The 27486-nt window shown below is 35.2% G+C and overlaps 1 protein-coding gene across 1 annotated transcript in view; it reads right to left on the reverse strand.

Annotated features, from left to right (window-relative positions):
* Positions 1–27486, reverse strand: part of KCNU1 (potassium calcium-activated channel subfamily U member 1) — a 120574-nt gene that overhangs the window by 71612 nt on the left and 21476 nt on the right. The window contains exons 7-16 of the mRNA XM_033104019.1: positions 26289–26364; positions 20684–20854; positions 19674–19765; positions 17608–17718; positions 12916–13021; positions 11710–11792; positions 10566–10635; positions 6739–6891; positions 3195–3307; positions 2760–2828 (exon numbers count right to left, since the gene is read on the reverse strand). Coding sequence (XP_032959910.1) covers positions 2760–2828; positions 3195–3307; positions 6739–6891; positions 10566–10635; positions 11710–11792; positions 12916–13021; positions 17608–17718; positions 19674–19765; positions 20684–20854; positions 26289–26364 — 1044 coding nt within the window. The remainder of the gene's footprint in view (positions 1–2759; positions 2829–3194; positions 3308–6738; positions 6892–10565; positions 10636–11709; positions 11793–12915; positions 13022–17607; positions 17719–19673; positions 19766–20683; positions 20855–26288; positions 26365–27486) is intronic.

Here is a 27486-nt window from a genome sequence, read left to right on the forward strand (position 1 = left end):
AGTCTTACCCTGTTTTTAGGGTACTCCAAAGTAACTTGCAAGTGTTTGGGCCTTATAAAAATAAAAGGGCTTGTACAACAAAAGCTCTTCAGCCCAGTGCCAAGAGTAGAAAGCAGTATTCAGGTAGATTATTACTTAAAACATTGGATGGCATTTTCTGAGTATTTACTGACCGATATTGATGAGTGGAATGATTGCTTTAACTTTGAAAGAGAAAGAAAGTGGATTTGTGTCGCCAGCCTTAAACATCATTGGTTAGTGTTCACTAGCTAGCAAGCATATATGTGTTTGCATCTTCATCTCTCTCTCTCTCTCTTCTTTTTCTTTTCTTTTTTTTCTTTTTTTTTTTTTAAGGAATGGTCTTCTGAACTCTTGTTAAATATTTAGTTATGAAGATACTATCATGACAATATCTCTGGTTGCATTTGAAAAAGCGGTGAACTTCTTTTGAAGACTTTTCCAAACTGGCATGATTGCTTAATCCCCTCTTCATGAGTCATGGCCAGTTGCTTTACTAGAGAACGTCCGCTACTGGAACAAACTCAGAACATGATCTGACTGGGTCAGATCCAGCTTTATTTCTTAGCAGGCGACAAAGTATTCCCTAAGACAAATCGTGATAATTCCCCAGGGCTTTCACAAGTCTTAGAGTATATTCAAGTGTATCAATTAAAAGTGAAAATAAAACTGAGAAAAGAGGTTTTTCCCAGTTTTTCAATATACTCGCCTAAAGCCCAGCCATTGAGATGCCCTATTTTTCTTCCACTTACCTACGGCTGTAGTGGGGATAGTATAGGTTGGTGATCAGAAGCGCAGCCCCTGGAGAAAGATTGAGTTCGGTTCTGGCTCGGGACTTCCACTTGGGAGTGGTGTGAGCTTGGGGAAATTACTCAGCCTTTCTGGGCCTTACCTCTCTCCTCTGTAAAATGGGATGAATAATTGTGCACATCTCACAGCATTATTGTGAGAATTCAAGAGTTAATATAAGTAAAGTGCCTATAGCATTGTTGGTCATGAACTAGCAATCATGTCAGAGATTGTTATTATCAATGTCTTTGCCAAATCAGGATTTAATTCCTTTGATTCACCTGACTTTTGGTGGGAACCCAAAGTTAAGTCTATGTTAGAGCAGGTTCCTCTGTCATTGTGTGTAGATGTGTGCTAGATAGTGAACAGCATCAAGACCTCTGGAATATATGTGGAAATTAGCTGCTTAATAAATATCCATGTTTCTGGTCTATGATGTCCTGATAGTCATCCTAATATTGTTTATAGAAATGTAGGATGTCAGAGTTGGAAAGGAGCTTAAAAGCACTTGGTCCAGTAGTTTCCAAATACCAGTGAATAAAGTGACTATATTATGGGGACTTCAAAAATTCTCAGAGATTTTGGAGATTTTGATTCTGTAAAGTTCAGAAATGGGTTTTGGAATAGACATGTGTTTAAAACTGCAAATAATTCTGATGCACAGTCTAGGTTGTTGAATGCCAAAGATGTTATAACTTGAAGAAGTTTTGAGCCAGCCTGTAACCCAAACTTTCTGGTGTAAGATTCTCAGACTCATCCTTTTCACCATGACCTGTTTTCCAGTAGAAGGGCCATTTGTGCATAGGTTTAGATTTTGAGATTTTCTTGAGCATGGCAGGATCGTTAAATAGACTTTAGCCAGCCAGACAGTACTATTTGTTATTCTCTCCTTAATGACTTGATTTGCATAGTACCCAACAGATTTCTTTTGGCTGGATTCCTTCTGCATTCTCTCCACTTGCACAGATCTGTTGTTCTTTCCAACATTGTATATAAAATCATTTCTTTGTAGTCCATCTGCTATCACTCAAATTTATTGAACTTTGACTGTTCCTTATAATTCCAGGGTTCCTGGTAATGTCAATTTTAGAGCTAGAAGAGGTCTCAGGTATTAATTAACATGAGTTCCTCATTTTACAGATGATTGGACACTTTTCCAAGGCCACATGGTTAGCAAATCATAATCAGGATCAGAATCTAGTGTGTTGATTCCAATTTAATTCAAGTTAGTCTTAAGCTAAAAACCACACATAAGCCAACATCTTTCTTGTTCCTGATATATTTAAGCCCCCACTTTTTCTTATTTTTCAGCATCTGCTCTCTCTATATCATTGTAGCTGATTCTCTTTCTATTAATCCTAGATTTTATTTTTTATTACTTCTCTTACTTCTCATATTACCCAATATGGGTTCTCAGGAAATACTGGTGGTCTGATTATGTTACCTGTTTCCTTTATTTACCCTTTCAATAGCAGACTTTACCTAATAGGCCAGTCTAATTCCCATCTTGCCATATTTTGCAGATTTGTTTCTAAGACTAGAGTTTGTGAAAACATTTTTATCACAAATAGTTCTACTTTATAGTATAGTTTCATGGTCAAGCCTTGCAAGATCTGGTAATATATTAAGAGGAACAGATCAGAGAAGGTGGCCATTTCTTCTCTCCCGGCTCATGAGAGAGAATTGGGGCAGGGTCATAGGAACAAAGGTAAAGAGCCTGTCCATACACTAGGGTAACCATTCTAACGCCAATTATTAGAGATATTACTAAATGCACCACAGCAGCTTGGGTGCCCAATAGGCTGGGGCTCAACAAATGGCAAAAAGCTTAATTATGGCTGTATTTTTGGAAAAGTCTTAATCATAAAGATTCTTCTAAAAAAACAAAAACAAACAAACAGAAAAAAGAAACAAACAAAAAAACGAGAAGAGATTCAAAGCCTCTTTGGTACCAGTAACTGGAAGGCACAGATTTGTGTTTGATGGCTATCAGCATGAGGTGCATCTTCACAAAGCAGAGCCTGGGAAAGAAGACAAGAAGTTGTGAGGAAAGAGATGGCAGCAGGATGCTAGTTCCCAGTAATAGGAATAACACTGTGCTCTACACAGTGGAAGGGCCTCCCAACTATGTACTTTTCACTTGTAAATGAATCTATCCTGAAGTAACTCATAGCCAGTGTGCCAACTGGGACAGAGATGAAATTGTCCCACAACTCCTAGGTTGCAGAGACACAGACTTATTCACTTTTATATCTTATATTCTTATATCCTATATTCTTACATCTTCAGTGCTTGTCATGAAGCCGGGCCTACAGTGAGCCATCTATTAACATTGTTGAAAGAATGTCATTGCATGAAAAATGAGGAAAGTATTTCTTTTAACTCACCGGGAAACTTCAGGAAAAGTCATTCCAGCAAAATCATCAGAGAGACGTTGAGTCAGGAGTTTGTTCTTCAGGCTACTTAAAAAATGTTTCTGCCAGGGCTGTTTAAGACAAACCTGGAATATACAATCATGTCACATGAGGCACTTGACATGGAATATGGGATGTTATAATTCAAGTTGTATATTCTGCTAAGCAGCAAACCGGTACCCACTGCAGTTAGGCCATAGAAAAAAGATTTGTCCTAGTGGTTAACTGTAGAAATGTCTAAGAAAGAACTAAAACTCTAATATACATCTCAACTATTTCCACTAGAGAACTCAGCATAAAGTGGAAGGATCACGACTTAGTTTCTTCCCAGATAACATCCAAGACTCCTTGTTGGAAATTAGAATTCCTCTCCCAATAATTTCAGCAAAGTGGACTGTTTTTTGAGTCAGTAACAATAAGATGGGAAGGATAATACAGAATCTAAGTTGTCTCCCCTAGATATGGCTGTTCAAGATTGGCTGGTTAAACATATTAGTTTTCTACTAACTAACTACAGGCATACCTCATTTCACCGGGCTTCACTTTATTGCACTTCACAGATGTTGTGTTTTTTCACAAATTGAAGGCAAAGCAAAAAGATTACTATTATACTCATTTCATTCAGTCACTTACTTGTTATGATGGTCTGTAACCAAACCTGCACTATCTCTGAGGTATTCCTGTAACCATATATCACACTGCTCTGACATGGCAGGATGGACCCCTTAAAGACCAGAATCTCAGGTGAAAGTCTGGAATTTCTATAAACTCTGAAACATTGTGGCCATGGAGAGTTAAAGCCAGTTCAGAAATATTCCTCAGATGGCCACCTTGTGGTTTAAGAAAAACAAACCAAAAATGAGCACACAAACAAACATTTCAGCCCTACTAAAAAGGACCACCATTTTAGGCACCCTTTACCACTTCCCAAAATTCAGCTGAATTTCCAGCCTTTTCCCACTCTCTTAAATTCCTCCATTAAGGATGGCTCACCTTATTGGGCAGTTCATACCACTCATTTTGCTCACCTCATTGGGCAGTTCATATCATTATTTAAGTTCCTATTGCTAAAGAAATAGGCTTAGTGCTTCTAATATAAATGTTCCAGCTTTGAAAAGACGGTAAAAAAATGATAACCATAGAGATGGAGAAGACTTCCTGATTTAGTTTTTAAAAGATGAAAAAGAGAAGCAGGAAGACAAGATGAATTTTAGATTTGGATAATAGAATGAGGGAGCTCAAGTAAATCAGTTGGATTGTATCTAATCTAAGTTTAAACTTGTAAGGAAATGCTCTGTGCCTAGAAATAACAGAAATGCTCTTTAGACTACAGTTTCTCACCGTTTAATCTATATAGTAAAAAAGAATCATATGGTATTGATCCAAAGCCTTTTTTTTTCTAAATTTTTTATTGGGGAACAGTGTCTCCAGGGCCAATCAGTTCCAAGTCATTGGACTTCAATCTAGTTGTGGAGGGCGCAGCTCAGCTCCAAGTCCAGATCCCATGTGGGAATTGAACTGGTAACCTTGTTGAGAGCCCTCACTCTAACAAACTGAGCCATCCACCTGCCCCTCTGGAAGCTCAGCGGCAGCTCATTGTCTTCAATCTAGTTGTGGAGGGCGCAGCTCACTGGCCCATGTGGGAATCGAACCGGCAACCCTGTTGTTCAGAGCTCGCGCTCTAACTAACTGAGCCATCTGGCCACCCGGATCCACGGCCTTTTAATCTCAGTACTCAGAAGTTTTACAAATACTAACTCAATACTTGGAAATACCAGGTTATGAGATTAATAACTCTCATTTGTAGATGCAGGAACTGACAGAGAAAGTTAAGTGCCTAATCTGAGAAAAATGGGACATAAGACACTTCAGTCTTAATTATTAAACCTAAGTTAATAGTTTATTAAAGAATCTAAAGTATCAGGGCAGAGTACATTAAAAAATCTTGCCCTGACTGCCCAATTTAGGATTTCTGAAAGTGAGTTCCAGACATCACTTCAAAAAAATAAAATAAAATAAAAAATCGTGACCACAAATCTCTCTCAATTCCTGTATTCCAAAACCATCTTGTGGTGAATATTGACAGGTGACCATCCTCAGTGAGGAGGTTACAACTTTAGATAAAGGAGGAGGAAAAATATAATAGGGCAGGTTTTACATTTCTACCTTCTATATTTCCATGAAAGAGGTGAGGTCTTCATATAGAGTTCTTATTCCTTTTTTCTCCAGCCGTGGAGATGAAAATCACAAGCATACAACAGACATTGCAGTTGTCTTCCACTTTCTAAGCATACAACACAAAGACAATTTCCTTACAAGTCATTCCCTAGCCCATACAGTGCCACGAAGTGAAGGTTAAAGCATGTTCATCGTAGGAGCATCAAGGCTCATTTCCTACTGCCTCATGGTCATTTCTGTTTCTCTGTGTATGATATCTCCTCATATTCACAGAAGAACTCCCTGTGTTTCAGTTAGCATTTTGCTGGCCAGAGCATCATTCACCTCCTTTGCTTTTCCTTAACAGCACCAGAAAAGAAATTGGAAAAGATGTAAAAATTCTTTGAACAAAAGGAATAAAGTGTGATGAGAGACCAAGAGGGAAATTGAGTGTAAGAAAAGGCAAATGTGGATACATAATTAAACAGAGAGAAAGGTCAAAATCTTGGAGGGGTTTTGAACAATAGGATACCAGGCCCAGTTGAGCATTTCATGGGAATGGCATTTCAAAGACCATACTTTGTGTTATATTAATTCATCCCAATAGTCCCTTTTAGCTGCTTATTTTGTCTCAGACAAACATATGACAGACCCTGATGTGAGAGACTGTGAGTAGATACCCAACTACCAGAGTCACAGGGCATAGTGGTAAGAGCATGGATCAGACAATTCTATCTCAGGAGAATTATACAACCAAATTAGCTTCACTGATCCATTACTGGGATACTACCTTGAAATATTACTGAAGACAAACAATGTATTTAAAGTGTAAAACATAGTAGACACTCAGTATGTAGTCACTATTTTTACTACATGGAATGTCCCAAAAATAACCTGGAAAACTAGATTTTAATTATTATTTGTATTATTATTTTTGTTTGATGAATATAATTATTTATTATGTCAATTATTTTTAAAATTTAATTTATATTTAAATTTATGACTTCTCCAGTAATAATGTAACCTTTAATTATATTTCTACTTTCAATAACTCAAAGTGCTTCTACGGTTATGAATACATTTACATTCATGACATTGCAGAGCACACAGGAAGCAGAGTTATGATTTTTATTTTGCAGATAAATATTGTTAGGCAAGAATAAGATAAAACACTTTTTCAAGATCAATGCAGTATCTGGGAATTCAATCTGGATCTCTCAATCCCTTCCCAGGTCAAATAGAAGTCAAATCTTATTTCTTGGGGTGTTCTTGCTTTCCTCAATTTTTATATCTATTTATGATCCTAATATGTGAGAACATGCGGAGAGAGCCAAGATTCAACATCAATTTACAAGGTTACCTTTTTGTTTTCCTCAACAAATAGAGATGTGAGAAAGGTGCACAAGCCTGGCACCAAACAGCCTTGGGCGATAAATCCAAGCTTTAACTCAGCAAAGCAGATGATGTTGTCTCCAGTAGTCCAGCTCCAGCTGGGAATCTTTGGCAGAAAAACCTGTTTTATGGTAGAAAGTAGGTCAAACATTAGGAATAAATATAACTTGAGAAAGTTCTTTCTGGATTGATGTCTTTATTTTACTTTAAAGAATTTATTGAGCTCAGGTCAGCAGAAGTAATAAGAACAATTCAACATTTAGAAATGGTTAGTGGTCAAATGCCCCACTTTTTAAAACAAGAACAGCTCGAGTTGCAAAATCAGGTCAAATAGCTTAAACCTCTAATACTATTCCAAATTTACAATATTTTTGTTTAGTTGTTTATTTGTTTTTGTTTTTATTGAGGTATAATTGATATATAACATTACATTAGTTTCATGTGCACAATGTGATGATTCAATATTTGCATACATTGCAAAATGATTTCCACAGTAAGTCTAGTTAACATTCATCACCAGAGTAGCCATAAAATTTTTTCTTATGGTGATAATTTTAGAGATTTATTCTCTTAGCAAATTTCAAATATACAATAAAGTGTCACTAACTTTAGACACCATGTTGTATATTATACCCTGTGGTTTATTTATTTTTCAACTGGAAGTTTGTATCTTTTGAGCCCTTTCATCAATTTCTCCTACTCCAGGCCCTGCCTCTGGCAATCACCAATCTCTTCTTTGTATCTATGAGTTCAGGGTTTATTTATTTATTTATTTTAGTTCCATGTATAAATGAGATCATACAGTATTTGTCTTTTTCTGATGTATGTCATTTAGCATAATGTCCTCAAGATCCAACCATGTTCTCACTGTGGAAAATTTCCTTTATTTATGACTGAATAATATTCCAGTATATATATAAAATATAATATGCACATATAATCTTAAAAGCAAGCGAAAAACAACTTGCCATGTATAAGGGAACCTCTATATGACTATCAGCAGATTTTTCAGCAGAAACTTCCCAGCAAATGGCCCACTGTATAAAGTACAAAAGTACAAAAAGAAAAAAACAACTGCTAATCAAGAATGCTCTACCCAGCAAAGCTGTCATTCACATTTGAAGCAGAGATAAAGAGTTTTCCATATAAGCAAAAATTAGAGTTCATCACCACTTGACCTGACTTACAAGAATTGTCAAAGGGACTTCTTTAAGCTGAAATGAAAGGGCAATAATTACTAACAGGAAAACATATGAAAGTGTAAGTCTCACTGGTAAAGGCAAATATATAGGCAAATATATGTACAAGACAAATATATAGTAAAATTCAGAATAACCTAATGTTGTAAATGTGGTAGATTAAACACTTACAAATCTAGTATAAAAGACAAAAGTAGTGAAAATAAGTATTACTACAATAATTATTTAATGGCTACACAGAAAAAAAGATGTAAATTGTAACACTCGAAACAAAACATTGGAGGATGAATAGAAATGTAGAGCTTCAGAATGTGATTAAATGTAAGTTATTATCAACTTTAAACACTGTCATAAATATGTTATTTTATATATGTCTCAAAGTAACCACAAAGCAAAAAAACCTATAGTAGATATATGATAGATAAATACAAAGGAATCTAAGATCTACTGAAAATCATCCAATCACAAAGGAAGAGAGCAAGAGAAGAAAGAAACAGAGGAATCACAAAACAGCCAGAAAACAATTAAGTGAAAATAACTAAATACCTATCAATAATTACTTTAAAAACAAATCTGCTAAATTCCCCAATCAGAAGATACAGAGTGGCTGAATGGATTAAAAAATAATAATAATAAGACCCATCTATGTGTTGCTTACAAGAGACACATTTCAGATAAAAGGACACACACACACACACACACACACACACACACACACACACTAAAAGTGAAAGGACGGAAAAAGATATTCCACGCAAATGAAAACCAGAAGAAAGCTGTGGTATCTGTACTTATATCAGACAAAAGAGACTTGAAGACATTGACTGTAATAAGAGACAAAGAAAGTCATTACATAATGATAAAGGAGTCAATCCAGTGAGAGTATATAATATTTATAAATATTTATGCAGGCAACATAGGAACACCCAAATATGTAAAGCAATATTAACAGACCTAAAGGGAGAAGTGAATAGCAACAAAATAATAGTAATGTAATGCACCACTTTCATCCCCTTAATAGTAATCTTAATGTCCCCCTTTCATCAATACACAAAGAAAATTAATAAGGCAACAGTTGTCTTAAACAAGTTGAATCAAATGAACTTAACAGACATATACAGAACATTTCATCTAAAAGCAGGAGAATACATTCTTCCCAAACGCACATGAACTATTCTCCAGAATAGATTACATGTTAGACCACAAAATAAGTCTTAATAAATTTAAGAAGATTGAAATCATATCAAGCATCTTTCCTGGCAACAATAATATAAAAGTAAAAATTAATTACAAAAAGAAAATTGCAATGTTCATAAATATATGGAGCTTAAATGACATACTGAACAACTGAGTCAAAGGAGAAATCAAAAGAGACCTTGAGACAAATGAAAATGGAAAGATCACGTATCAAAATTTATAGGAGCAGAAAAAGCAATTCTAAGAGGAAGTTCACAGCAATAAATACCTACCTCGAGAAACAAGAAAAGTCTCAAATAAACAACTTTTGGTTGTCTTTAACTTTTGACATTTTAATTATAACATATCTTGGTGTGGGTCTCTTTGGGTTCCTCTTTTTTGAAATTCCTGGATTCCTGGATCTGGATGTCTGTTTCCTTCCCCAAATGAGGAAAGTTTTCAGCTATTATTTCTTCAAATAAGTTTCTCTCCCTCTTCTTCTTCTGGGACTTATCTTAATGCAAATGTTGGTCCACTTGGTGTCCCATAAGTCCCTTAAGCTATCTTCTTTCTTCTTCATTCTTTCTTTCTTTTTTTTCCTTTTTGCTGCTCTGATTAAGTGAGTTCCACTACCCTGTGTTCAAGTTTGCTGATCCTTTCACCTGTTTCATTTAGTATGATTTGAACCTCTATATTGTATTTTTCAGTTCAGCTATTGTATTCCAGAGCTCTGTGACTTCTATTTGATATGTTTTTTATATTTTCTATCTCTTTGTTGAACTATTCACTTTCTTCATCCATTCTTCTCTCAAGTTCAGTAAGCATCTTTCTAACAGTTATTGTTATCACTTATCATTAATGTCTGTTTCTAAGATTTTATCTTGTTTTATTTTGTTTAGAACACCTATTTCTGTTTCTTCATTTTCCTTGACGCTCTGTGTTGGTTTTTATGCATTAGAGAAAACATCGACTTCTCCTAGTTGTAAAGGAATGACCTACCTAGTATAAAAGATGAACCTTATTGATCAACCCTGACCTAGCTCTTGGTTGTCTCTCAAACCTTTGCGATTGTCTAAACAACCTACTTTATTTTTAGTGGCTCCCGGTAGTTGAGAGTATGCCAAGACCTGTCAGTGTCCCAAAACAGAGGCTTTCAGCCAGCACCTAGATTTAAGCTGATTGGAAGTTAGATTCTCAGGAAGCAGCATTTAAAATAAGCAAATATACTTCTTTCCAAATTTACATTCTTAAGTGATTAACAATCTTAATGAGACTGCACGTTTCACCTACATTTGGCAAAAACTTTTCGAGTATAAAATCATTAGAAAATAATAAGTTTATCTATTACTTACATGAACTAAGTTCATCTATCTCCACAGAGTAAAAGAAGGTGACAGGATAGGCTAGAAAGTTACAATACCTTGTTATGGGATTGAAGTATCTGTATGATGACTCTGGTGTCAGGGCTATAGTTCTTGATAGAGAGCACCCTACATAAACAACAAATATTCTCATTAGTGATGTGCCACATACAAAGGCTTTTAATAGAATTCAATTCAGAGCTAAATTGATGTGTGGGTAAGCATAATAAAATGGCATATTATCAAGTTTATTGTTATGCTGTTCTTTAAAAATGTTCTGTTTAATAGCCTACCAACTGAAGGGTGCTATTGTTTTAGTGACTTAGTAAAATAAATCTATGGAAAGTTCAGCTCTTGGTGTTAGGAAACTGTGGTCTTCTGGGACCATTTCATGAGGAGGAAATAACCAGTTTCATAAATTTTAGCCTTCAAACTCAAATACATGAATTACATGAAAAACTAGAGATTGAAGTACTGTCTGCAGCTTGAAGTCGCTCATAGACTGTCTTATCCAAATTCTTCATTTTACGCATTAAGAAATGAAAGTCTATCTCGTATTTACTGTATTATGCAAGGTGCAAATTTTCAGCTGTTTGTCACTATTTGTAGAGTCATCTTCAGCTATGTCTATTTACTTTGCTCGGGGGCCAGAGGCACAATGTCATTGCCATCAAGGTTTGAATCTGTTACCACATTAACTTCCTGTTTATAGAGAGCTCACAGTTAAAGATGGTAACACCAATTGTAGCCATCTTGAAAATACTCACAAGCACATCATACTGAACTGTGCGCCATATTTCACCTGAACTACTGGAAAAAAACCCAATAAATAAAGTCTAGTAATAGGGTTCAAAAATCAACAATGGTATCTTTATTTTTGAGGGGGAGAAGATGTTAGTTATAATAGTGCTGTCTGAATAGTTATCAATTATCTATATGCTTGCTTTTTAAATTTAGAAAGCTATCGTACACATGAAACTTCAGGACAGTTGTGTGGAAAAGCACATAGACACTTGGGATACTCTTTCTCAATTACTTTTTTCATACATCTGCAGTCTCTGGAGGCAAAAAAAAAAAAAAAAAAGTCAGAAACCTGGGATACATGACATCTTCTCCTGTTTGGTCCTATCCACTGGGCTTTATTTTAAAAGAGGCAGAAATAAATCAGCATCGGAGCACAAAAACAGAGTGCCAGCTTCTTACCTCATAATGTTTGAAGTGTCTTCAACCTGTGAATCATTGCACAAAGGGTTGGCTATAATGAGGCATGCTTCTGCAGATTCCACCTATTCTTCAAGATTAAACAGTAATCATCTTATTAATTACACGGGAGATCTCGACTGTTCCTCTTTTGGGTTTTCTTACGGTTTTGTCATAAAATTTCCAATAAGAAAGAGAACACGCTTGGGAAGGAGTTGTGATAAGAATACATTTATGTCATCAGGATCTTAGTCCTGCAAATACATCAAAGGGCTGCGAGGGCTACAGCAGATGGACTAGGGCACAGAGTCTCCAACATAGATGCTCGATTGCTTTAAAATGGGTAAAGCGCAGAGTTCTATTTTTTCTACCACCCGAACCATCAATTTATACCTAGTGATGAGTAACAACATCTTTTTAAGCAACTGCCTGTATATTTATTTGCCTTCAGGACAGCCAAGAATGGAGGAACTGGAAGTCTGCTTGGCTCAAAGTAAGCAGTCATTCAGAATTTGTGGATTCTGAATCTTAAGACTAGAAAATTATTGAAGTGTCTCTTATAACACCAAGCTATAGGAAAGAGATTCTGAGTCTATCCTTTTTTGCTTCAATTCTTTATGTTAACTCTATAGATCTCTGCTTTAAAAAACTGAAGTTTTTCCAGTTTATATGATTCTGAGAAACCTACAAAATGAGAGAAAGCTGCCTTTGATCTTAAATTTAAGCTTTCTGGAGGGTTGGCCTCTAATCATTACTTGTAGTTCCAACCTTAATGGGATATCTGCTATTTTCTGTCCTGTTTATTTTATCAGAAGGTATATCAGTGTGTTTGGAAGTTGGTAAACATGTCCTTTGGTAAGAATCCTATTTTGATGGTAAGATCAAACACACTTTTGCTATCTATAATTTTTTCAGATCTCAGACTTTTAAAATAATACTAGAAAGAGAATTCTAGATAGAGAATTTAGTGAAATAAATAATTTAAATATAAGTGTCGGTAAATAGTGAGGTCTGCTGGATATATGCCAAGGAGGATTTAGAGGTCAATTACTACAATTTCCTTTATGACCAGTTCTTAAAATTGAAAAACTTCATATTTTCCCCAATTTAAGGGTCTGGAGTAATGCTTTTCAAGGAGCAATATATCCTATCATCTTAATTATTGCAGTTTACAAGGAGAAAAGAAAAAAGAAAAGAACTAGTTCTTACCGCAACTCGCCTCAGATCCTCCCACTTCAGGGCAGATCCAGAAACAAAAGTTGTGTAGGCCATGTAGCATTTAAATATGGTTTCCAGTTCCAAAGAAGGAAGAACCCTGGACAAAGAATGTAGTACCACAGATGGAAAAAAGATGATTGACTTTGCTTAAGACACTGTTATACTTATTTGCATTTAGTAAAACTCTCAATCCTCTCTTGGAAAATATCCTTATTCCATTATTAATCCACAGAGTTAGGTGATGTTGACACCATCAGCTTAATTCCAGGGATGGACCTAAAGCTCAGGTCTAATTTGGTAAAGGCATAGAATATATGTAAACATTTGGGAGAAATTTCTGGTAGCCATCTTTTAAAAACAATCTACCACAGTCTTCCCTCTGGCCACAAAATTCTTGCCACCTACACAATATTCTCATGTTCACCCCCCAAAAGTCTCATCAGTTTATAGCTCAAAGTCTTGGATCTTGTTATCTTAAATCAGGTCTAGATGTGAATGGGGCTCCTTAGGTATAGTTCTCCCTCTTCCTCTAGAACTAAACAGACGAGTTTTATTATCCCCATCTCAACACCAACATACCAAGATAAGGCAGAGATAGGAAAATTGCAAATAGACACTCCCAATCAAAAGAGGTGGGGGTGGTAATGGAAGGCACATAGAAATCACTGGTCTATAGAAATTCGGAAATCTATCTGAGCAGTATTATTAGGGCCTCCAACTGCAGGGACAGAGGATGGTTTGTGGTTAGAGCTCAACTTTGTCCTTATGAGCTACTCCATTGACTTCATGTGTTTGCCCTCTGACCCTCTGAGTTATCCTTCCTTTTCCCTAACAAAGGCCCATGTTTATATTTGAGTAGCTTTCTCAGCTTAATTCCTGTCTGTGCTAGTTTAAAGGCCAAGAGACTTTTTTTTCTTTTTTCTTTTTTTTCATTTTGAACTCTTCTCTGTCCCTTTTACTCCAAGCTGGCAGGACTTCTACCAGTAAAATTATCTTTAAAGCATTAACAAGTTCCTGTAAATACTATTCAGGTTCATGTCATGCCCATGAAATCATATCCATGATTCCTCTGGTGACAAGTCTCTACTTTGAGAATGTCAGGATTCTGGGAAGAATGTCCTCAGTTTCTTAGAAGCCCTTTGCCTGACTGAGAGAAGCATCTATAAGTCACCATCTAAAATTTTTCTGAGATCCTAATTAAGGGTCTAACAGCTACCTCCTTGATTGAATCATGACCTTTGACTTTAAGGTCATATTTTATAGGTTGTATCCTCAATTTGACTTTTCTTCTCCTGAGGTCATTTTCCTTTTTGACATTTTTTGGTCAGCTGAAGAGACTCTTCTGGGACCTCTATATTTCCTTTACGTTCTGCTTGAAAACAAATTTTCCTCTTCAGTTCAATTTTCTTACCTTATCATACATAATTAGACAAAGGCAAATAATAATATTCTTTCAGGAAATTTTCTTAGCCAGTTCCACAATTTCATTAGTTACATTTGCTATCTTCCATGTTACTTTTGGTGACATTGTTACCAAAATTCTGCTCTTCTTCCAGTACCAAAGAGGCATTTGCTCATTGTTTTTCCAGCCTCTAAAACTAAGAGTCTCCATGCAACCCTTTCAGTCTCCACCTACCACTAGTTTCAAGGAAAATATCACATTTTGGCTATTGTTATGATAACACCCCACTTTCAGTAGCAGTTATCCCTTTGTATCAGTTATCCCTTCCTGCAAAACAAACCATTCTGGAACTTACTGACCTAAAACAACAATGTATTATTTCTCATGATTTTGTTGTTGGCTGGTCTTAGCAAGGTAATTCTTCTGTTCCATGCAGTGTTGAGTATGGCCATTCATGTGGGTACATTAATCAGAGAGCTCAACTGTGAGCTGGAATAACCAGAATGACTTTATATACTTAATCGTTGTCGTAGCTGTTTGAGTAGAGTCGCTAAGAGCTGACTGGGCCTTCTCCTCAGCGAGCTAGTCTGACTTGATATGTGCTTGCTTAGGGATTAGGACTCTCCTGTAGTGGAAGTTGAAATTGCCATTCCTCCTAAAGGGAAGGCCTGAAACTAGCAAAGTGTCAACTCTGCTGCATTTTATTTACCAAATCGTCACAGGCCAGTCCAGATGCAAAGGCAGAAGAAAGAGACTCCATCTTTTGTTGAGAGGAGCAGCATGGATGTACAGAGAAGGAAATGTTAACAGCTATATTAAAGGAAAATTTAACATACTTACAGATGGTGATAATCACTTTAAAGGAAATATAATGGAGTCAAGAGGTAGAATGATTAGAAGACACTAGTTTAGATAGGTTGGAATAGGAAAGGTCTCTCTGAATGCTGAAGGATGAAAATAAACTAGTCATATAAAGGTAGATGCAGAACTTTTGAGCAAAAAGAATCAGTCAACAAAGCGGCCTTTATAGAAATTCAGGAGACAAAATATTAACTTTGAATGGGTTGTGATAATGGAGATGAAAGAGTAGAAGTAGAATTAGGATTTATTGAGGAGACGAACTGATGATACTGATGAAAGTGTACATAGAGTTTAAGGGAGACAGGAGTATCACAGACAGTGTCTATTTTCTGTTTTAAAGAAATGCATTGATGAAGTCCCATGTACTTATTTTTCACTGTTGCTGTTTTCTTCTCTTTTTTAAATGTTTTACATTTCCCTTGTGAGATGGAAAGGGGGGACATAAGATGGTGCATTTACCTTTGAAAATGTTAAGTCTGAGGGGCCTTTGTAACATTTAGGGGTGTAATATCCAGTGAGGAATTAATTGTGTGAATATGGAACAATAGGAAACGTCTGTTAGAGGATATACATTTTGGAATCTTTGGAGTATAGATGCAATTGACAAAATTCTAGATAGGTACTTTCAACATTTTGTACCATTTAAAAAATTTCATTATCTTGACAAGTACCTATGAAAATACAGCAGTGTATAAATATGTCACTTTTCATTTATCTAATGATTTCCTCTTTGTCTCAATCATATTAGAATTATTAGCCTCTTATCACCAGTTTTAGCATTTTTTTAAAGTAAGGATTCAAGTAATGAACAAATTATGATAAAGACAGGCCTGACAATGATACAGACAGAGAACTGTTGGCTATTCATCAGTACCGTCTTTCCCCGAAAATAAGACCTAGCCAGAAAATCAGCTCTAATGCGTCTTTTGGAGCAAAAATTAATATAAGACCTGGTATTATATTATATTATAATATATTATATTATATTATATTATATTATATTATATTATACCCAGTCTTATAGTAAAATAATGTAGTAAATATATAGTATATATACTATATATATAACACATATATATAGTATATATGTAGTGTATATATATATATAGTATATATATATGTAGTAAATATATATTATATACATATAGAATATATATAATATGGTAAAATAAGACCAGGTCTTATATTAATTTTTGCTCCAAAAGACGCATTAGAGCTGATTGTCCGACTAGGTCTTATTTTCGGGGAAACACAGTAGTACCATAAAGGAATTCAAAATATTTATTGGTTATCTGATACATAAGAGCCCAAAGTTATGGTGGATTAAAGATGTCATATTGTAAAACAGTACAGATTTACTTATGAAATACATAAAGGTTGAGGTGATGCTATATACTTTCCTGTATATGGTCAAAATGTCATTTCAAAAACGACTTATTTAGTGAGTGATGTCTAAATAACTGATTAACCATTTGGAAAAAAAGAAGTTAGTTCCTTTCACATTACACCAAATCAATTCCAGAGAGCTTAAATATAAAAAAAATTCATACGAAAACATAGAAACGCTAGACAAATATTTACTTAATTTTAGAACAGAGGCCTAAGAATGTAAGAAAAGAAGCCAAAAAAAAAAAGAGAGAGTGGATGGATTAAAGTACATGTAAATCAAATGCTCCTGTATTAAAATAAAAGCACACAAGAAATTGAAAAGCAAAGAGAAAACAAATATTTACAACATATGACACCAAATAGCTAATATAAAAAATATACATATTGAGTGCTTAAAAGTCAGTAAAATAATAGACGACCAACCTTATAGTAAACAGGATAAGAAAAAGGAATTTCAAAAAGGAGAGCAAACTGTCAAAACACACAAAAATTGTTCCATCTCAATAGGAATCAACATTGTAAAACAAAACAATTAGAAACCACATTGCCTACTTCAAAATCTTTTTGTATTAAATATGCATTTCCCAGTGTTTCACAAAATATTTGACTCAGAATCTGCTTGGGAAAAGGTAAACTACATAGAACAAAATCATCATCAAAATAATCCTTTGTGCATCTATTTGAACTTCACATTTCCAATTCTGATAATTAAGTTAGAATAATAATTATAAAGTGTAGCAGACTTGTGCACAAAATTACGGTCATATATAACAGTACTAAAATATAGAATAACCTAAATGACAGGAATCACTTAATATTAGTATATGTACAGAAAAACATCTAGCAAGATACAGTCCAAAATGTTTTCACAGGTTAACTCTGTCATGAGATTGCTTTTTCTTTTCTTTATGCTTCTATTACTATTTTCTAATTTTTCTATGAATGTTACAAGGGTAATTTTCTCCTACTAAAATATTCACACATATTTCAAATACTAATATATAGCCCATGAGCCATATAGATACACTTACTCTCCCAGAAAAACAATCTCGGTGTTGATTTCCCCTGACTTATGGCGGAGAAAATTCCTTAGGAAAGCAGTCACACTGTCAACAGTGATGTTTCCACAGACCACAATGAACCTAGGTGGCAAGAACATGTGAGGTGTATCATCTGAGGAACAGACGTATCTTCCTGTCTAGATTTAGAAATGGACAATTAGCTTAAACTTGGTTTTCAATAAATGTGGTATTTGAATCACCCAGATTTTAAAAATAGAAACACTCACAACTATATCTCCATTATACAGAAGTATCAGAGTTCTGTATTCTCTAGTTCATCTCACGTAGGGTATGACTCCACACATTTGAAATACACAGTTTTTTTTTTTTTTTAATTTATTGGGGTGACAATTGTTAGTAAAATTACATAGACTTCAGGTATACAATTCTGTATTACATCACCTATATATCCCATTGTGCGTTCACCACCCAGAGTCAGTTCTCCTTCCATCACCATATATTTCATCCCCGTTTACCCTCATCTACCACCCCTCCTCCCTTACCCTCTGGTAACCACTAAACTATTGTCTGTGTCTATGAGTTTTTGTTTCTCATTTGTTTGTCTTGATCTTTTGCTGTTTTCGATTTATATACCACATATCAGTGAAATCATATGGTTCTCTACTTTTTCTGTCTGACTTATTTCGCTTAGCAATATAATGCACATAGCTTTTTAGGAATACAACAAAAACTATCATAACTGTTAAGTTTTTTATAGTGATTTGTAACTTATAACGGAGTTGCATATGTGTGATTTGACTTGACTTTCTACTGGATTCCTGATTGGCTGATCTAGTCTTTTTTTCACTGGGAAACAACCGAGGCTGAGAATGTTTCACTGATTTTCTCTTAGTCAAATGCTATGGCTGAGGTAGCACTAGATTCTAGGTTATTTCAGTTTATCTTCCACATCCAAAATTATGTAGTAGTCACAAAAAAGTAAGTCTAATGGAGAGATACCTAGGATAGGTGCAAAAATTTCAGCATGTAACTTAGCAAAAAATAGCTATCAATTTTCTTAGGCTTTATACAAAAAGAAGCTATTTTTTCCTCCATTAGTCATTTCCTCCAGTCAGAAAATGGAAAGCATAATTTTAGCCTAAGTTTACCTTAAAATTTTCAGACCTTATTGGCTGATTTAGCATGTGTCACATATCCCTTTCTTGAAATAAATCAGATCAGATTTTGGCTTATCTAGTTTATTTTATTATTTTCAGTATTATTATTTTATTATTTTCAGTATTATTATTTTGTTCCTTTCAGTATTATTATTTTTGCTCTTCATACTCCTCAGTTAATTTTGTTTTTCATCGAAATACATTAAAAGACCACTCAAAGAGAGCTTATTTCCACTGTGTCTCTTTCCTCTACAGCAGATAGAGACTAAATGAAAAAGAACCAGTTCTAAGTTAAGATCATCGATTCATTCTTTTCTTCTTAGATGTGAAAAAGTATTAATGGAAACTGAGGTAACCTGTATCTACAGAGAAATAGCCTCTGGGAACAAGTGGCTGTGGCATGGACAAAAGAGGCGATCTATGAAGTACTGGCAAAGAGACTGAACTTGCTCCTCATTCTAGCAAACCTCTGCCCATGAATGAGCTCCACGTAGTTTAGGGGAGTTTTGGCTAAGACAGCTGAATTCATTATTTTAAGTCCGAACTGTGTTTTCAATTTGACCCATTCTTTATGAAAAGTTAGTCATGAATGAACCACATGATCAAAATGAATTAGATAATTAGTAATGGATATAAGAGAATAGTTAGTGATAAGGAATGTAGAAATACTGACACAATCAATATTTGACAGTGAATGACATTAGCTGTCATTTTAGTTGATTTAATGCACTTATGAGCATCTATATAGTTCACATTATGTAGCAATTATTATCTTATATTTATGCTAGCACAACCCTCTTTAGTGAATGAAGGATCTTGTCAATATATTCACTTAGGCTAGGAAATAGGTGTTTTAGAAAGAGGTATGTGATTAGTAGAATATCTCAAACTGCAGAAATTATTCTTCAAACTACTTACTTCTTTCCTTTGAGCACTTCATAGCCACTGGTGTATTTCCTCTTGTTAGCAAAAAGTTCCACCATTTCAGGGATATAGTTTGCAAATAATATCTAAAATATCAATAAATAAAACCTTAGATCTCATTATTTCAAGGATATTCCAAAATTTCAGGATTATAAAGGAGACAGAAGGTACATAAAACTTTCTCTCATCATGGAGGGGCATGACTGTGAACTATATTTTTAAAAGGAGACTATGTTCTTTCTTACTTCAGCCTTTGCATTTGGTTAAAGTTTAATGAAATGTTTTTCAGCATTCCAAATCATAAAAATGATGAAAGCAAGGATAAGCAGTAAGGCAACCTCTCTGCCTATTTTGTGCCCTCATCGCTACAAAATGTTCTTCTGACTCTTTGACTTGATACTATTTGGGGACTTGGGGAAAAAAAAAAGCATATGGGACAGAGCAGAGTTAAGATGAAATGAAATGGGGGATGTAACAATGTAGACAGGGACTATCAGAAAGGTGGAGTGGATAACTGTGGTATGGTTTTTAAGGAACTGAAATTAGAAACTAAAAAAAAGGAGACTCCCTTTGTCCTTGACACACTCCTTAACCACACACAGATGTTCACTTTTCCGAAGTAAAATGCTGCTTTGGAGAGAGCTTACTTATTTGGGCTGGAAAGAACAGAACTTTCTTCAGATCAGATCTCAAATGTCCTTCCTCTTGGGGAGAAAGACTTAAATCTGATGGGCAAGAGATCAAAGAAGAGAGTGTTGCTCCAATCAATGTTGAGGCTAAAAGGGAAAGTCTGCTCTCCGTTGTCGACCATCCTCATCCATGACAACCGAGCAATTACATTAGATGCTCCAGGGCATGCAGTTTGGGAAAACAGGGGATCCCTGTATGACTTCGTTTCCATTTGACATCTGCTCTGAATAATGTAACATTCACACTCAACCTATATTACTTTACTTCTCACCATTATGTATCTATATTCAAAAGATAGTAAAAATATTCTTCACCAAACTCCCCACAGTGAAGAACATGATGAAGGTCCGTCCTAGCGATGTCTTGGCTACCACGTCTCCAAAGCCAACAGTTGACGTTGTTGCCATGACCAGGTAAATGGAATCAAAATATGATATGTTCTGTGAATTTCTACCTTTGAGCCAGGGATCACCAGAATTTTCCACCTGTCCAAAGAAAGAAGACTCAGGAAAGGTCTCTCAATGGAATCCAAGGGTAAGTTTATAAAGAACAGGCAAAACATTGGATTAGTTTCACTTAATTCAATTCAAAAGAAATATTAAATGATTCCTAGGCTGCTGTGAAGGGTTTGCAAATGTGGGTAGTGATTGTGAAGTCTTGTTTTCTTTCATTGTGATTATTGCTGAAATATGAGGGGCATGTAGACTGAGCCCACATTTGAAATGCGCCACCATGGAGTGTGTGTATGGGGGTCGGGGACGAGGGGTTCACTGCTCATATCTCTTTCAGCTCCACATCCTGGAGCCATCATGGGAATGCCAAGGCTCTCAGGTTGAGCAATTATTATTCACTGTCACTTTTTACCACATCAGGATTATTATTAAAGAGAGAAGCACTTAAATGAGCACTTCACTTCAGTGAGCTTCGGTGAGCTTATCACATGAACTAGTGTCTAGGGAAAAGCAAACAAACACGTTTTCCAGGTTATTTCTCCCATTCCCCACAAAAATCTTTTCAGTGATAAAAAAAAAAAAAATTAAAAAACTCTGAAAAAGATTTCCTCTGATTTTCCTCCTAAATCCTTTAAGGAAACTAAATTTATCTTTTTCTATTAAATAAAAAGAGTAACTTAGCCAAAGGCACTATACTTTACAATGATAATACATATAAACTTATTACACATATATGGTAAATGCCATATATCATTATAAATAACATATAACAATTATATAGAATATGTACAATTTTCCTTTGTTTTTCCATTTTTTCCTGATAACTTACATATTTCCTAGACATTTTCCATTTCTATTTAACACAAAAATGATAAAATGCTAGAAATAGTGGGGAAAAGTATGTTTTTTGTTTTGTTAAGAACTGGAATGGAAATTAGAAACAATGTAGTTCTCTCAGGTATGTGATCACTTTTTAAAAGTGACGTGCCTGTGCTTATGAGTGTGGACTCCTATAATACTACCCCATTCCAAAATAAGAAAGAGATTGTATGTCTACACTTAACTCCCATGGCTGATAGTTAATTATATTACAAAGTATACCAATCTGCTTCCACTGACTTTTGGAGTCTTCATTATTGCCTGAGACTATCGTATTATAAGAAAATGAAGTTTAAATCATACAGATCTAAACCTATATATTCCTGGGGAGATATATATATCATCAAAAGTGTGTATATATATATATATACATATATATATATATATATATGTATATACACACACACACACACATATTTTTTGTATATATACACATAGACATTTTGTGTGTGTGTATATGTGGGGAGCCATGATTTCTTGTTTATTCTGTAACCTTGCAGACTGGCTCAGTTTTAGCTCTTAAGGCGTTGTCTCTGCTTACACCTGGAGGGTGCTTGCAAGCTGCTAAGAAATGAGGTGGGAACGGCCAGTTCCCGGACACAGATCACTGATGATTATCAGGGTAATTGGTGGGCTTTGTCCTTGACATAATGACTTTGGGAGAGTTTCAGTGAGTCTGTAGTTCATATGTAAAAGTTGCAAATTTTACTTTCAATGAGAAAATGCTCACTCGTGATTGTTAAGCTGCACGTACACAGGTGGTTTATATTGGTAAAGGAAAGTAAACTCCGCGCTTCAGGATCACTGAAGACCGGCCGCATCATCAATTGTGTGAGTGTCTCTTTTTCATTCCCACTCCCCTTGTCAGGAACTGTTCGACTCGTAACGGCTGGTCCGCTACATGTATATATATATATATACATATACATTTTTTGTGTATACATATACATTTTTTGTATATATATATATATATACACACACACATACACACACATATATACACACACACACACACACACATATACATAGATATATAATAGAGGGTGCCAAAAAATGTATATACACTTTAAGATAACACCTCTTAAAATGTGTATACATTTTTTGGCACCCCAGGTATATACATAAATATATATATGACTTATATATATGTATATATTTTTTCCCCAGGAATACAAGAGTTGTTGGGGACAGTTTCATTTATGTTAAAACTTTATAGTGTCTTTTAACAACATCTTAGTACATTGTTTCAATCTTATCCTTGCACAACATGTTATACAAACTAAATCTAAATTTATTTCAACCTGGAAATCTCCTTCACAATAATTGAAATAACTCCTTAAGGTTTAATGTACTCTCTTGGGGGTATTCAAATCCCTCCCCACTCTGCAGCACCTCTCTAAGAAATGGAAGCCTTCTGCCATTCTACTTGTCCAGTCTGCTCTCCTCTTAGCCGTGTTAGTATCAACTACTCAGTCCCAGATGAGAAGTAAATTAAAGTCAAAATAAAGGATTATGGACCAATGCTAAGATACTGAATTATTACCTATTCTTAACTCCCTATTTCAAAACTGAATTTATATGTTTTTACACTTTATGTTTCAATTTTTGATTGGATATGCTAGGAGGAGGAGGATATAAGGACATTCGGTCACTACTCTTACCTCCTCATCGTTTGTATTTTTATATTAGTTTTCCATTGTACATAATGTTCCAGTCTGTAATCATAATTCTCTTGATTATGCCTTAGTCCTATTTTAAATTCATTCAGTAATCACTGCCACTAATTTTTATCATGGTTTTCTCATTCTTGAGTTCTTAGTTCTGATTCATCCCCTTTGTGGCTGTATTTTATCATCAAGATCCATTTTTAAAAGGGGCTCATGGGTGCTATTTTTCTCTTGCATGCTTTAAATGAGAGGATGGGTTACATACAAACTTTAAAGACACTGTTGTATCATCATCCTGCATTGATTGATGTTGCCACGAAATCTGAGGCTAGTTTGATTTTTTCCCCCTTTTATAGACTTTGTTTTGTTCTGATTGTATTCTATCCTTAGCCTCAAAGGTCAGTAAACTGCTCCAAAATATGGTTGGAATAAATAATTTAGGGTCATTTTCCCTGGATTATGGTATATCCTTTAATCTACAGATTCAAACTTTTATTTTAGGCATTTTTTCCTGGTACCATTTGTTATGTCCTTTTCTTCAGGAACATTAATTTTACAGCATGCTGAATCGATATTGCCCATCTTTCATGTTTCTTCTTAACAACGATTTGAGCGTCTTTGTTCTTTTCTACGTCACTGTTTTTGTCTCAATCATGCCCACTATATTTCTGAGCATGTTTTTTTCACATTTATTACATTTTGGTTGCCCCTAATGTGGTTTTCAGCTGTATAACACCTTTTTTTCTTTTTTCTCTGATATCTTTTAGCCCATTTTCAACTCCTGCTACTGTTTAATAATCTTTTATGTAAAATCTTATTTATTGTGTTTGAATTATCATTTTCCATTTTTAAAGTTTTTCATTTGTATTTCTTCTTAAATATAGAAGGCTGTTTCTTAAATTTTCCTTTGTTTCCTTGGGCAAATTATCTTGTAATTGTTGCTCTTATAACTGTTGTATTATGTTACTGTTGTAATACTGTTGTCTCTTGGCTCTCCATCATTCCCTATTGTTATTTCTGGCAGAATTTAAGGATAGGCACTATATTGATTACTTTCTTGTTAATACTCACCTTTAAATGGTATCACCTTTTAGTTGAAGGGCAATGTGACTATCAGAAGACAGTAGGTTGGGGCAATCACAACTTTTATTTTGGTTTGCAATTTCAAATGTCCTCTGCTATTTTCTTTGCTCTGGGATATAGCTCTTCTAGGTTTTTAACATTCCAGATATTGGTGTGACTGAAAGTGGATCCCTTTAAAAGTCACAAATCTCTTTGTCTGGATGACTGGATGTCCAACAAGGGCACATATTCACATGCTTAGAAGGGTCAAGCAAAATACTTTAATGATTCAAATAAGTCTGGCAGACACTGTGTCCAACCCAAGACCACACGCTATGTACAGGAAGCAGCTAGTCTTCGACTAGGACTTTTGGTCGCCTTGGGAGAGTGGGTTGCCAGAACCCTGTATTTTCCCAAAGAATTCAGAAATCTGAGTTTTTATGTGAGTTCTCCACAAAAGTTAGCAAGCAATAAAAAAAAATTAAAATACAAACATAATTAGGTCAAATAAAATATGCCTATAGGCCACATTCAGCATGAGCGCCCCTCATTGTGGTTATTGAAGGCAAAAGAGCCCTGTTACTAACAGTGTTTCCCCCAAAATAAGACCTAGCTGGACAATCAGCTCTAACGTGTCTTTTGGAGCAAAAATTAATATAAGACCCAGTCTTATTTTACTATAAGCCTGGGTATAATATAATATAATATAATATAATATAATATAATATAATATAATGTAATGTAATGTAATATAATACCGGGTATAACATAACATAACATAACATAACATAACATAACATAACATAACATAACATAACACTGGGTCTTATATTAATTTTGCTCCAAAAGACGCATTAGAGATGATTGTCCGGCTAGGTCTTATTTTCGGAGAAACACGGTATGGTTTCTCCTTTAGCGTTTTCTTTCCTACCATTCTGTGATGGCCAACAGGCAGGCCCATGCCCCTAGATCCAATCCCATGGATCCAGGGTCCTGCCTTTATTGCTGTGACACTTTTTTTTCAGGGAAATCTCTCTTGTTTGAGTGCTGAGAAAGGATATGACTACTGGCAGATGTCTTGAAGGTTCATAGCAAAGTTTGCGTTTGGTGCCTGACATTTTTCTTTTTTCTTATTATTGTTTTAATTAATTTTGAGAGGAGTCATGTGAAAAAGACTTCTGCTATATTTTTTCTGTTTTGCTTTTCTCAAAGTCCTGTGCAGACTTTTTAACATCCCATTTCAATTTCTGCATTTTCTAATGACTGCTCCTCACCTGTCCTCACTCAATTAAGTCTAGGATTTTCTTTCCTATTGTTGAAATCCTTTCATTTCATTGCTGATTAATATGGGCTAACAAACTAGCCTTTCTTCTAGGCAAAGGGGGCAGTTATGTATACAGATCAATTTTAGGAGAACCAAGAAAGCCCCCAAAGCTCCCCTTTGCAACTCAGGAACACCTGTCCAACAATTCTCCAGCTTTTGTAAGTGTGAAATTCTCTCCTTGGCTTCATATATTGGACTCTACTCATATATTATTTCTTTAAATGCTGAAACCCTTGTGATGATATAGTGATAAATTTTACCTATTGCTTATACCTTTGAAGGGAAAGCTTATTAGATCCTTCTCTAAGAGCAGATTTTGAAAGCTGGAAGAAGGAACAGAGATACCTTGAGTGTAGGAGATACATATTCGTATTTGTCAGAAATCTGAGGGTAGAAAATACCCAGAAAAAGGAAGCAAAAAGATAAACCTCACATTAGTTAAAATGATGGAGATAGGAGTTCCGAAGGATTACCTCCATTTGGTAAAGACCTTCATGCTGACTGGTGACATCAGTGATTTTGACAAGATGCTTACCAGGTGAATGAATCCAGCAGCTGTGAACCAAGTACTGAGCACTATTGATAACAGTTTGGAAAATTTCACTGAATTGCTAGAGGAAGAAAGACAAAGAACTGTTAGGTTCTGACAGGTTCCAGAACAACACAAATACCTCATCCTCTAAAATCTTGCTACTCCAAGTATAGTTCATGGACCTGAAGCAGTAATACACTTACTTGGTAGTGTATCAGAAATGCAGAATGCCAAGTTCCAGCCCTGATCTACACATCTGCAGTGTTACAAGATCTTCTGCTTGATGTGTACACATATTACTTTGAGCAGCTCTAAAACACACACTTCTTCAAAAAGCTTAGATTTTGCTGTGATATCCACTAGCCTGGTATTATATTACTTTTAAAATATTATATGTCATCATAAAATAAATTTAATAGACTGCTATATTGACTAAAGTAAGAGTATGAAACGCAGTGTCTTGGGAATCCAGAATGGGCTTCCAAAATGAAATTCTGAGTAGATCACAGAAAGATAGTCTCATATTGCTAACCTCATACGAGGATCTCTGAGTGCATAGGATCAGACAAGCTCCTGCCTACTAAATAAAGCCATTGAGTTTAGAAATCTCTGTGGTTTTCAGGCAGGACCACCTGTCACACAAGAATAGTGCTTTCCGATCTCAACTTCTCCATCATACATAAACATTAACAAGGAAATCCACCTGGCCTGTGATATTTAATGCTTTGAGTAAGAACGTAGAGGTATAGTGATTTTGAGAGGGCAACATAAGTCCAAACTGCTTCAAACTTTAGAAGTATTCCTGCTCAAAGATAGTTTGGATTTTTTTGTTTGTTTGTTTGTTTTTCTTGAGACATTGGGTAGCTCTATTTATGTAAGCAATACCCTGTTTTCCTGAAAATAAGACTGAGCCGGACAATGAGCTCTAACGCGTCTTTTGGAGCAAAAATTAATATAAGACCAGGTATTATAATATATTATATTAATTTTTGCTCCAAAAGACACATTAGAGCTGATTGTCTGGCTCGGTCTTATTTGCGGGGAAACACGGTAAGTTCACTACTGACACTGGCACCTTTCATGCTCAGACGAATTGTCTTACATTCCTAGGTAGGAAAGGCATGATCCGTAATAGCAAATGTATAGACCCAAAGCCTCTGAATTGCTTTGATTTTTCACTTGGCTGGTGGTGTGGTGGGGC

This window comes from Rhinolophus ferrumequinum, chromosome 4, assembly GCF_004115265.2.
Source record: "Rhinolophus ferrumequinum isolate MPI-CBG mRhiFer1 chromosome 4, mRhiFer1_v1.p, whole genome shotgun sequence".
NCBI classification, from domain to species: domain Eukaryota; kingdom Metazoa; phylum Chordata; class Mammalia; order Chiroptera; family Rhinolophidae; genus Rhinolophus; species Rhinolophus ferrumequinum.